Source organism: Hippocampus guttulatus, chromosome 2, assembly GCF_054856545.1.
Source record: "Hippocampus guttulatus isolate MCC_2025c chromosome 2, RoL_Hgut_1.0, whole genome shotgun sequence".
NCBI lineage: Eukaryota > Metazoa > Chordata > Actinopteri > Syngnathiformes > Syngnathidae > Hippocampus > Hippocampus guttulatus.
Window position 1 is genome coordinate 15,541,763 of NC_141262.1, and position 12,831 is coordinate 15,554,593.

A 12,831-nucleotide genomic window follows, 5' to 3' on the forward strand; every position below is an offset into this window, starting at 1 on the left:
CCAAACATATCTTTTTACCGCTATGAAGGGGCTATAGTTTCTAAAAAAAGGGCCTGAGTGGGAATTGATGAGCCACCGGTAGCCTTGGCCCTGCATCGTGCGTGTATCATTGTGCACTGATACAGAAAGCCAAGGGAATTGGGAAGGCAACCCCACTTGCACAGCGGAGCCAACAGCATTTGTGAAGTAGGACAGGCCCGCTCTTTGCCTTATCTCTGACACTGACTCAATCAAGGGCACAATAATTAGGACAAACAATGTGGTCATGTCTTTTGGAGCCCTCAGCAACACTTTGCAAAATTATTTGCCAGTGGCATTTATTCATATTCTCACATGTGAAACAGTGTTTTTGATCTTCCATGTGATCCAGTCTATTCTAGGCCCTTTACATTTCCATAGAATTGGCTCTGCCCTTTCTAACGTTAAAGTATTCATCTCAATTATCCTTTTTCGTCCTCCTTAACCAAGTTATTCTATGAAAAAAGAGTGCATGCAGAGAAGGGGGAAGAGAGATTGCAAGTTTTAAAATTAGGTTAGTGGGCGGAAGAAAAGGAGGGTCAGGCTTGTTGGTTTTAAAAAGAAGGTGGCACAATAATGTGTGACTGTGACACAATCTTGGCAAACGCTTAAAGCACAGCAAAATAAACAATAATGTTCCATACCCATAAATTCAATTCTGAGAAGCTCTGCCAGCACAGAAAGTTGTTGTGGTAAAAAAGGAAAGAGATAAACAAGGGTCAGCTGTAATGTCCACTTGGTCGAGGATCTGCTGTGTATTTTTTTCTTCCCAGTACACGCTGAACCAGGAAGTCCATTACTGCTTTGGAATCTGTCACTCAGGCAGACTGACATATGTGCCGTCCAGTAACAGACAGACACTCACACAACCTCAGCTCTGTGAACCCCAAAAATATCAGGGAAAAAAAACAGAAGCACACCAAACACAAAAGCAAAAGGGTAAAAAAAATGAAATCAATCAAGAACAAAAGAGAAATCAGCAGGCAGGAAAGTGCATGCAGAAACACATGGACATGGCTAGCAAAACACAAATTCACATCAGTTACTTGCCAACTGCTTATTTATAGAACATCGGACAGAAAAATAATATACAATGCCAAACAAAACCAAAAAAAAAGCTGTGAGATGGTTTCTAACATAAATGATGAGGACAGATGATGATGGACTGACAGTCAGGTTGATGCTGAATCTCATTTGGCTAATGACAACTCAACTTAAGCATTTCTTCCGCACTCATATCTCCTTGTCCTGCACAAAGCTGTTAGAACCTCTTATGAGTTTGTGTTGTGTTGCATGCATTAGTACAAAAAAAAAAAAGAAGATGCTCTTGTCCACCCAAACCCGATCTATATTTTGACAGAGCTTTGCATTCGGAACACCGTTTCAGCAGACAGTAGGGCATCGCGATGATCTTTAAACAGCAGAAAGTGTTCTTTCAAACAGATTGAAAGAACACAATGCAAAATAATGGCACACAAGCATAAAGCATGGACAAGACATGACTTGAGGGTGGAAACAAATACAGTATTCAGAAAACAGAAATTACAGTGTGTAGTCCTTACAAAGTGATCACAGATTATTGAAGACTTAAAATTTAGTGCACTGAAATACAAAACATTGAGGCTGGAAGATTAATTCAATCTGTCTCTTAATTTGTTTAAATGTTGAATACATTTTTGTCATTGTAATAATACTATGGATTTCCAATTAAAAACGGATGCCAACACATCCTGTTATTTTCATTTCCGAATTAGAGACCACATTTTTTGTTTGACCAGCAACATTTTTGTTCTCACGGTCCCATGTCGCACCATTTTGTAAGAACTACTGTCTATTCAGTCAAAAATCTAATATTGCCTAAAATTGATTAGGTTTCTGTGTTGACAGTCAAGAAAAAGAAACCCAAAGGTTTAAAGATTGACAATGAATGTGGGTACATACAAATATGCAAAGCTAAAAAGAGGATTGGATTTCTCGATATTCTCTCTCTATGTGTGTGTGTGTGTCTTTGAGAGAGAGAGAAATACACACACACACACACACACACACACACACAAAATAATTTAAAAAAATTCTCTCTCTCTCTTGAGAGAGAATTTTTTAAAATTATTTTTGGCACCTTTTAATCAATTTTTGCTTAAACAGTGATGATTTTGCATGCAACAGTGCAAGGATGACACACAACAACAGCAAGCAGGAACACCACCACCCCTCCCCTCCCATTTATAGTCTTGAGGCAAGTTATCTGACTTTTTTAAACGTGTAAAAGAGCATTGTAATTGCAGCATCTGATCCTGATGTCAGTACCTGATTGATGTGTCATATTACTCATGCAATGGCAACGGAGAGCGACACCAAGCCCAATTTGTACTTTGCTTGAGTAAACATGGTTTTCATTAAGAGTTATCAGCCAGGAAACAGTGAACAGGGTTTTGCAAAGAGTCTAGAGCAGGGGTCACACTACACGTTTTAGGTGTTTACATCCTCCAACACATCTGATTCAAATGATCAGCATCATTCTCAGGCTTCTACAGAGCTTGCTGGTGAGCTGAAGAAATGAGTTGGTGATCCCTGAGCTAGAGGATACAAGCAGATTGGCTCCGTTGGACTTGGTTTTGACTATGTTTACTGGATTTAAATACAATGTTAAGCAAAAATGTTGGATTAAAAAAAAAGAGAGGTCAAGGTCAAGGTCATTCGAAAATGTTGATCACAAAGCGGCCTTATTACATCAGTGAATTGTCAGACTGTTTATGCAGCATGTAAACTGAATAATTATTCTATACGTAGATCACAGTAACTTACTGTTAGTCATTACATTGAGTTTTGTTGTATCCGTCTACGGAAGTATATGTGACTTTAACATACACATACAGCTAGCTATGCTGCATGTACCTGAAAAGATTTTGATGCTTGAGACAGAGCCAGGCTTGCTATTTCTGCTTATGTAAAGATAGTTTCTATATCCCAGCTGGAGGATTTGTCTGATCATCTTTCTTAACTACTGCTTTGATTTAACCACACAGCTTTATCTTACAACTAAGCTTCATGGAAAAATGACATCACGTAACAGATGACCCATTGAGATAGAGGATGAAAACAACAGTCGCAGTTGTAGGCTTTATCTTTGTTCAAGGGAAAGGGAAAAGCCCTCATCAGTAGCAATGGATGAAGATTCTTTGTCTCATTACCTTACTTGGCTAGTTAAAGCGCCCCACTTTCGTTCAATCTGAGAGTCTGCCCCCACAGAAATGATTCAAAACAGCGTCAGAAGGACAGAGTATTGTTCACCATGTACAGACTTAAATTGACACTTTTGTTCCAATTACGCAGATTGAAGCAAAAATACGTTTTTTTCTCAAATAGTGGCCTCCACTCGACCCCCACAAAGCTTTTATTTTTCCATCGAAGAAAATTAAGAAGAGGTGGTGACAAAATGTGGCTAGAGTCATGTTTATTGCCACTCATATTAGCATGTCTCATGGGAAATTATAATTCCCATAAGCAGACATGGCATCACCATCGTTCTTGTATGTGTTAGTGGTTGAGCTGGAGCCGAGCCCAGCTGACATTGGAGGAGAAGCGGGGCACACCTTGGCCTAGTCGGCAGTCAATTGTAGGGCACACCCATGGGAAATTTTGAGTTCTCAATTAACCCAACCCGTTGTTGAAACACAGGAGGGTCTGAGACAACGTTCGAACCCAGAACTTCTCGACTGTGAGGAAGACATGCTCAAAAGTGTTCCACTGTGCTGCCATATCCACTTAAAGGATACACATTTGAAATACTTCTCCCACAAACGTCTGCAGAACGCCGAATATGTCTGCCTGTGGCTCGATCCAATACACCAAAATTGTGTCACAATATCTGTGCCACCATTTAGACCTGATTTTAGGTAGTCTACTTTTTGTTACCAAATTGGTAGGTGTGCCGGGGGCGTGAAATAGAAAACATCCTTGGACCAGTGGAACGCATAGTGATGCGTGGCACACTAAATTACACTTGCCCCGGCGTGAAAATGAAGATGAGCCCATTTTTAACCTACAGTACATGTGACTGTCTATGAAAAGAGGGCCCATTACGTTGTTATTTATATAATTTCTAATTAAATCTAATGATTAAATGGTGGCCATAATTATCAATAAACCAAATACACTATAAACAGTTGCACAAAAAATTATTACATTCATGTTGACGATAGTGAGCCATAATTTGTTAATAAATAGTTTATGTGTTTAATACTTTTGCGATACTTAAATTGTTCCCGTTCTGCCGGTTCAGTCCGATTGTCTGTCGAAAGTGTGCAACGTTAACATGTAAGGGGGGGTGGCTGTGGGAGGTGTTGTGTAATTTTGAGTTCAAATGGGTATATAGTAATGCTCATTAATGTTGTTAAACATCTATGTATACAAATGAAGAGCAGCCCTAATAAATACCTTAACCGTAAAGGTGCCCTTATCAGCTAAAGGAATAAAAAGCTCTTGGCCCACAATGTGAGGAAACCACATGCAGTATTATGCTTTAAGGTTCCAATTTTGCCATGATTGGTTTAGCCACACCAAAGGGTACAGTTCAGTTTACCATGAAATAAAATCCTCTTTAGTATCCAGGGTAAACTTTTGAAACAATGTGAGAGTATATGTTTCTAAAATCTAACACATGATACTGTTGACCAGAGGGGCAGTGGAGAAACGAGTGATCACACAGCATGCAGACACACGTATACTGTATATACAGTGTGTCAGGTACAAGCCCTCTCATGTAGCATGCTGCATCTCAGTGGAAGGAGACAGACAAGAGCAAACGGACATACTGTAGAAACCGGCCATGACGGAGTTTTCACAGCGGTCCCCCGTATAGTCATTGGGACACCTGATGGAGGGAAAATCAACACACAGAGGGGATAGAGAAGGATTTGGGGTTGAAGATTACAGGGGAGGGAGAGTGGGGTATATCAGGAATATTTAGGAGTAAAACACAAATACAGAGACAGGAAAGAGAGGGGAAAGGGGGCAGGAAGGAGACGCAAGAAAGCATAGAGAATGTTGAATTAGAAACAACGCAATCCGCCAAGTACAGAAATAAAGATGGCCTGCATACTGTCACATCACCGCCATCAAAACCTGACGCCAGTGACACAGTAAGGGCATCGTCACAATCATGAAGGTCATGTGATGGTAGTCTGGGAAGGAAGGGTGGCAAACACCCAACCCCTACATTTACATAAACACACACATAAACATATAATATATAATAATGTATACCGGGCACTTCATTAGGTACATTTGCACAACCAAATGAGTATAACAAACATGAACACTAACGAGGATAAGGTGTAGCAAATGCTCAGTTTTGACTGACCAAAATTTAGGATATAACACATAATAAGCATTATTTCTGATCTGTTCAAAACAAAAATCTTGGATATGGAATTTATATTCTGAAACATGAAAACATGACAATCAATCAGACAGTAAGGGCCTGATTTCCGACAGGTTTGTGCATGCAAAAACGAGCGCAAACTGGATTGCATTTATATTTTGCATTTTGTGCATCGTGGGAGAAGCATTTACAAATAGATGAATTCAGCACATGCAATGTGATTCATCAAACCTGAGACAAAGGGTGTTGGCTGCTTTTGGATCTTTAAATAGCACGCCTGAAAGGCCTGTGCGAACGCCATTGCCGTGCGAAAGAAACCATAACAAGAATGTGCGGGCAAAATGAGAGGCGAAGGGGAAAGCAAATGTTTCCATTTGTGTAAATCTGTGTGAAATGTCACATACAAAAAATAGTTCTTCTATGCCAAAACTCCTTTCATCTCTGCATTTATGTGGGTCTTGGTGATCTCAGCTCATGGTGGCAACTGGCCGTGACAAGTGGTGCTCCCAGGCTTTAAACACTATTTTATGCATTACAAAACCAGCGCAAAACTCTAGATACGAATGTCAAGGTAACTTTAAAAAAACGTATTTTACCTGATAAATGGCTTCCCCCAAATTACCGCCGCGCCCAATTTCTTTCGTGTAGTGATATGTTGGTTTCCCTTTTCCACTCACACTTTCAGTTCCATCACTTCAAATTTCATCTTGCACTTGCAGTGCTTTCCCAAATGTTCTCCGGTGAAAACCCCTTAGCACTGCCTACAAAAACGAAACTTAAATAGGGCTGCCTCCATGCGCCACTTGCACACATTTTGCGAACTCCGGCGCAAACCGTGATTGTGAGTGAGCATGCAGCTGGTGCGTAAAAGAAGAGTTGAATATTGATCACATTTCCACAACAACAATACAGAGTCTCAGATACAGTTCAAATGATCCCCATTCATACAGACCTGCAACAATGACTCAAAGTGCTAGACCTGTACTGTAATATACTATACTGTACATGCCGGGCAAGTAGTTGTTAATGTCACTTTGTAAACTTATTTTATGTCAATGTCTCAAAAGCGTGCCATGCGGACAGGGCTATTATACGGGAGAACACTTTGCCGACTGTGTGAGTCCAGTGCTGAATTTCGACTGGTCGCTATCACCTTGCTGTGAATGGATACTTTGCTGGTATTATCAAACTCACCTAAATGAGCAGCAAAGATCTAACAACGGCCTTGTCAGTTTCTATTGTTGTTGTATTAGAAAATGAATGAAGGATTTTTCATTGGCACTTCTGTGGAAATGCGGGAGTGTCTTCATCTTTCTCTTTCCTTTGGTTCTCAGGCAGCATCTTAAAAACACTCACGGTAAAAAAATGTCTTTGGAACAGCAACGAATGCAGCATGTTTATCTGCCGCTTATGCAGTAAGTAGTCTCGAGGTTTGGTGTCTGGTTTAGAATAATAATATTGCCAACTCATAAAAGATTGTGATCGCCCATTTCAAAGCCTTGTGTTTTTCTATAAACACATGACTAGTGAGCCAAATAGCAAATGTGGTTGGAAACAATAAATACTACGTTACACACAACACTATGAGGGAAAGCAGAACAAAAACAAATCTACCTTTTTTTCATCATTCATTAAAAAGCTCTTTTTTCCCATTTGGATACCATCATGTAGCTAACATCAGACATTTGTTCTTTGGGTGAAATTTCATGATGAAGCTAAAGTACCTTTACAGGTTAACTTAGGTTCTTCTCTAAAGTTTTGAATCCACAACTCCAACTGTATATTTTGGGACATTTTGCATAAGTAGCTGAATGGCAAAATTACAAACTCTCACAACAGTTGTTTGATCCATGAAAATGTCTCTCCCAACTCTTCCAGTTTGGGTATATCTGTTGGAACCTGTTGATTACACTTTGTGACACTCTAAACTCAAGAACCTCAGAGAAGAGTGGCAAGGTACTTTTGATGAATTGTCAAGACCTACTCTTAAGAATTGTTAACTTCCATTAAGCTGGAAAGCGTTGTCTCTATAAACCTTGAGGCTGGGCGGTGCTGATGATAGAAATTTTGCAAACGAGCACAGGCCAAAGGGTTGATTGCGCTGCTTGTGGAGGTGGTCACATCCAACTTCAATAATGTCAACTCCTTTTGAGTTTTGCCGCCCACTAATCTGATTTAAAAATATAACTCAAACATTCAGAAGGTTTGATGGTTGCTGTTCACAAAGTTATGAATGAAGTACATCTCAAAACACCAGCTGTCTACCCTGTGTTAGACGTGGCATTTGGTTTGGAATGATGTTCTGCCTCTAATGTGTAACTACGCAAGGTGCATCCCCAAGACACTCCCCCTGCTGCACTGACCCGCCCAACTTGGCTGAGATCCATCTGTCATATGAAAATCAAAATCCGCCAGCTTTTGCATTGCATCGCAGATGTACTCTCTATTAGAATAGAGCTCATAGATTTGGTCCTCCATTATATGCTTATTTGGAGAAAGGAAGACTGTTTCAAACACAATCCCAAAACACACCACACCTGTTGTTATAATTCTGCATCGAATTTGCTTTGTAATCCATCCATCCATCCATTTTTAATCTGTTTATCCTAACAAGGGTCGCGGGGTGTGCTGGGGCCTATCCCAGCCGTCTTCGGGCAGTAGGCGGGGGACACCCTGAACTGGTTGCCAGCCAATCGCAGGGCACACGTAGACGAACAACCATTCGAGCTCATATTAACACAAAGGGACTATTTAGAGTGATCCATTAACCTGCCACGCATTTTTTTAATGTAGTAGGAAACCGGAGTACCCGGAGAAAACATCCAAAGTCCGCACAGGAAGGCCGGAGCCAGAATCAAACCTTGCACCTCTGCACTGTGAGGCCAACGTGCTAACAAGTCGAACACCAGGCCGCCAGCTTTTTAATCTTGCTTCTTTAAGGCTGGCTATAGTATCTCTGACCGACGCAGCAGCACACACACTCTGATCTTTATTGTTTTTGGCTAGCAAATAAACACATACCTGTGGAAAACTACAAGTCTTTGAGACTTTTGCTATCCAGCACCTGTCCATGGCTAGCTCTGTCCTCAGCTTACACCACCACACGTTACAACTTTCGTCTCTCAAAAGCTTGATAACCATATAGGAAATCGACCCAACCCAAGCCACTTCCTGCAGATGGAATGCTGGCGTGAGCACGACAGATTGCAACAAAATGAAGTGGTACCAAGCCAAGATGAAACACTGCCCCCAGGATCAAACTAAAACAGAAAAGACTGGGTAACTCCAAACAGAGCAAGGACATTGGGTGGGAAAATCACTTTACAAATGGGGATTTGACACCAGCCCAGATTATCCATTTGGAGAAACAAAACAGTGAACCACATCCTTCATGAATACCAGTTGGGTCCTGAGTACTCCAATCAAGACCTTAAGGGCGCAAATAATATTGCCTATTCAACAATGAATGAAATGTTGGTGCGACAAAGTAAAAATGGATACCTAAAAACATAAACGTTTATTATTGGTGATGATGTCAGAATATTATTATTTTATTGCATTCTTGAGCATTATTTTTAAATTTTTGACTTGTAAGAGAAGCTCAGTGAGCTAGTTCAAATTTGGGTATAAAAAGGTGAATTCCATTCGAAATGTGTCATTCTGTTGGACGCGGTAAAATGTCAAGAGCTCACTAAAGAGGCAAAATTTTGCATTTAGCTCTTCATGGTGCTCGATGATATTTATAACTGGTGGGCTAATACATTTTTAAGCACTGTACGTTGAATAGATGTGTCATGTAAATGTTGAGCTTTGAAGTTTTAATTTAATCATCAGCCATACATATTAAAGCAATCTGTTCTCAAATCGCTGCTGAGTCATAAACTGGTTCCTCCGCCTTTCCGTCATTATTAGAATGCTCGCATGGTAACAGTTTTTTAAAAATGGCTTTGGCTGGGACTTTGGCCTTCTGCTGTTCAATGGTGCCTCAAGATACAAAGTTGTTCTGTGACCACTCTTATAACTCAAAACACAAATTACAGTTAGTATCTCAGATCACCTCTCTATATTTGAAATGAAAGGAAATGCCATGAATCTGTTCCACCACCCCCACCCCCACCCCCCAAAAAAATTTTGTTTGTTTTCAATAAGGAAAAAGAACACTTTGTAAGATTGTGCAGTACACTATAAAATCATGCAGTAAAAACAATGAAATGGAATGGAAATAATTAATCAGTTTGTAAATCATGGTTTAATGCTCCAATTCTATTTGTTGTGTTATGCCTTCTGGTTTGCCGACCTTGGCCACTGGGTGGCAGTATAATATACAAGCAAAGAATATTAGTAATATTAGTCATTATAAGTATGAAGAGTATACCTTTATGCCTGTCAGTATTGTTATATTACCTGTCTACGTGTATTGCTCCAACACTTGTGTTCAAATATCCATTGCTTAGTGGGCTCTAAACTTGTGACTAGCGATGCAAACCACTATTTTATGATAAATTGTTCACTAGTGGTCAAACTTCTGCTTGTGAGTTAAGTTGAATTCACTGTCACCATAAAGTGGTCGTATCTGAGGTTTGCACTTGCAAGTCCGGGCATAAAAATGAGTCAAATCGTGGCTCATACTTGGGGAAAAAATCCTAAATAGGGTAACTTGAATCTCAGGCATCACTGTATTTAATACAATAATTGTAATGGGCCTGCTGCAGGGATTTGTAGAGTATTTGTCGACAGAAAAAGTCTGAGGCCCAACATAAAAACAGGACAACAAGAAAGGTGATCGGAGGATTGACTGCACTGTGATCATGGAGAGGGTGGACGACAAGACAACTTACTTGCAAGAAAGCTGGTTAATACCATGTATGAAGTAACAGTCACCACCGTTGATGCAGTAGGCCTTTTCCGTGTCGTTGCAGTGCCTCACATGACTCACACCCGGGGACAAGGTGGTGGTGGTTACTATTTGGTAAATACAAGAAATCTAGGTTTTGTCAGTGAAATGCTGTCTTTGAAAAGAAAGGTGGTTTGTTGGCTATCCTACCACCGACATAACTACTCATGTAAAAAGCCTCCACAAAAATACGCAACAAGGTAAACTTAACATGATGAACATAATACACTGCGGCATATTAAAATTGATAGGCAATATAGCACAAACATCCATCTCACTATATAGGAAAGTTTGAAAATATATAGCATGGGAAGCCTATTGCTCTATATTGATTAATATATGACCCAATACATTGTTGTCCAAACAAGTATTGCATTCCATTATTGCATGCCGAAACAATGTAAATTCATGAGTTACAGTCAGCATATTCCTACAGAGAATTACAGATTCAGGACAATTCAGGAACAACAGTCCAAATCACATTTTGCGTGACATTCGCTATATTTATGCATTGATTTATATTGTGAAATGTTGGTGACATAGACTATTATCGCATTATTATCAACAGCGACAAAAAAAAAAAAAAAAAGTGAAAGGGGAAAAACAAGTTAAAGTTGCTTACAGATGTGCACGCTGATAATACTTGTGACGTTTTCTTGTCCAACTGAGTTTTCAGCCACACAAGTGTAGTTTCCAGAGTCTTCCACGCGCACTCGACTGATCAGCACTTTGGAGTTTTTTCTGGGAAAAATAAATAAATAAAGAATGATAATAAATAATAAAAATAAAACACAGCATATGGTCAGGATAGAGGCAGATGCACATTTGGTTCTGAAACACCATATAGTGTTGCTGAAGTTTGTTCAGAAAAGACAAGATTCCAAGCACAGAAAGACTGTTGTTTCCCTCATTCCATAGTTTACCGAATTTAAATTACTGTGACGTTGTTCGTCACCATCATCATCACTGTTACTGTATTACATGACGGCCTTTCACTGCTGTCGGTTTAAATCGGGTATATGTGATCTTTTTAACTCGTCTTTGTATTTTAAACAGTAACAGAAGAAAGCAGCATTAAGTGAATACGTGAAGGACATTTTACATTTAAGCATTTAACATAACCCAACTTTATTAACATAGGCAGTAAATTAAACATATGAAAAGGTTTCTTTTGCATCCTTGATTATAAACACTTATATTCAGCAATACAACAAATGTAGAACAATATAAAATAAGGCAGTGTACTACTAAAAAAATAAATAAATAAATAAAAGACCCCTCAAGAATAATGCAAATAAGGCAAAATAATAAATCAAGCGTTGGCTGCTTGGTAGCTGACAACTGCTTTTCAATGCACATGACTGCGATAGTAAGGTAAGAAATCAAGACTGTTTTGGACTGTGCTTCAATCATTTACAAATTGGATTTTCCACGTTATTGTCTGTTTTTTTAATCCTTTCAGGGGCAGTGGTTACTACAGTGGACAGCTTATCATGTTATCAGGTTACAGGGCACATGAAAGGATTAATTCTGGTTTTCTTGCAGACATCAATTTGAGCGGGCAGGGAGGAAGCTCCTCTACATTCCGGCCTTGGTTAAAGTCTGCCCTTGACTGAGTGCTCTTGTGATCACTAAGTGGAGTTGAAAAGTCAAAAGTATTAATCCATCACAATCAGTCAGTTTGGCGGACTTACTTGTTGGTTTTTATTCTGAGGTCTCTCCCTCGCTGAAGTTCATGTCCATCCTTGTACCAGCGGAAGGATGGACTTGGATTCCCTGACGCCTCGCACTTCAAGTACAGTTTGTCCCCTTCTATCAGAGACTGGCCTCGCATCAGTCGCAGCTTTGGAACAGAGGCTGGGCAAAAAAGAGACATATTTTGTTTCACTTGTTGTTTTAAGGAATTAAACACACTAAAATATTTCACTCAGTTGCGTGAGTGCTGATTTGTATGTGTACGTATGGGTCGTGCATGTGCGGGTTGGCGTGCGTGTGAGCGGGTAGGTGTGTGTTTCACTGTGGTTAGGGCCAAACACAATCAAAAGCACTGACCATATTTGCAAACGAAATTCAAATGTTTATGCCATGAAATTGTATTCATTTATTCCAAACAGCCAAATTCTAGTAAATATGGATGTTAGATTTCGTTTTTTGTTAGTTCTTTTTTGGCTGTCGAATCAGATTTCAGCCTCTTCGTGCTGCCATGTCAATCTAATCTGCCCAAGGCATTCAGAATCAATCGTGCTGGCCAATGTAACTTAAACTATATTAGCAAAAGGACTGCTTCTTAAAGCAATCACATTTCAAATTTGTCCTCACAGGGCTCATGCCCTGACCCCAGGTGATGTCAGCATTTTTGCAAAGCTTGTTCCAACCAACTTTGACCAACACATCTCTACTGATGTGCACACATAAATACATTTAGTAAGTAACATCTCTTGTGAGTGTTATGTGTTTTGTTTAATATGTCATGCTTTTGTCTGCTCTCGGAGTTTCGTACGTTTTCATTGTGTTTGTATAGTATTGATGGTTTCTA

At 39.7% G+C, this 12,831-nt stretch overlaps 1 protein-coding gene across 2 annotated transcripts in view; it reads right to left on the minus strand.

Moving 5' to 3' along the window:
• LOC147208641 (pro-neuregulin-2, membrane-bound isoform-like) overlaps positions 1 to 12,831 on the minus strand; it is a 46,326-nt gene that overhangs the window by 14,407 nt on the left and 19,088 nt on the right. The window contains exons 2-6 of one of the 2 annotated variants that reach the window (XM_086138608.1): positions 11,990 to 12,152; positions 10,918 to 11,036; positions 10,240 to 10,363; positions 4,833 to 4,891; positions 663 to 686 (exon numbers count right to left, since the gene is read on the minus strand). In XM_086138608.1, the coding sequence (XP_085994734.1) occupies positions 663 to 686; positions 4,833 to 4,891; positions 10,240 to 10,363; positions 10,918 to 11,036; positions 11,990 to 12,152 (489 nt within the window). The remainder of the gene's footprint in view (positions 1 to 662; positions 687 to 4,832; positions 4,892 to 10,239; positions 10,364 to 10,917; positions 11,037 to 11,989; positions 12,153 to 12,831) is intronic. The other variant, XM_086138617.1, reaches the window with a different exon arrangement.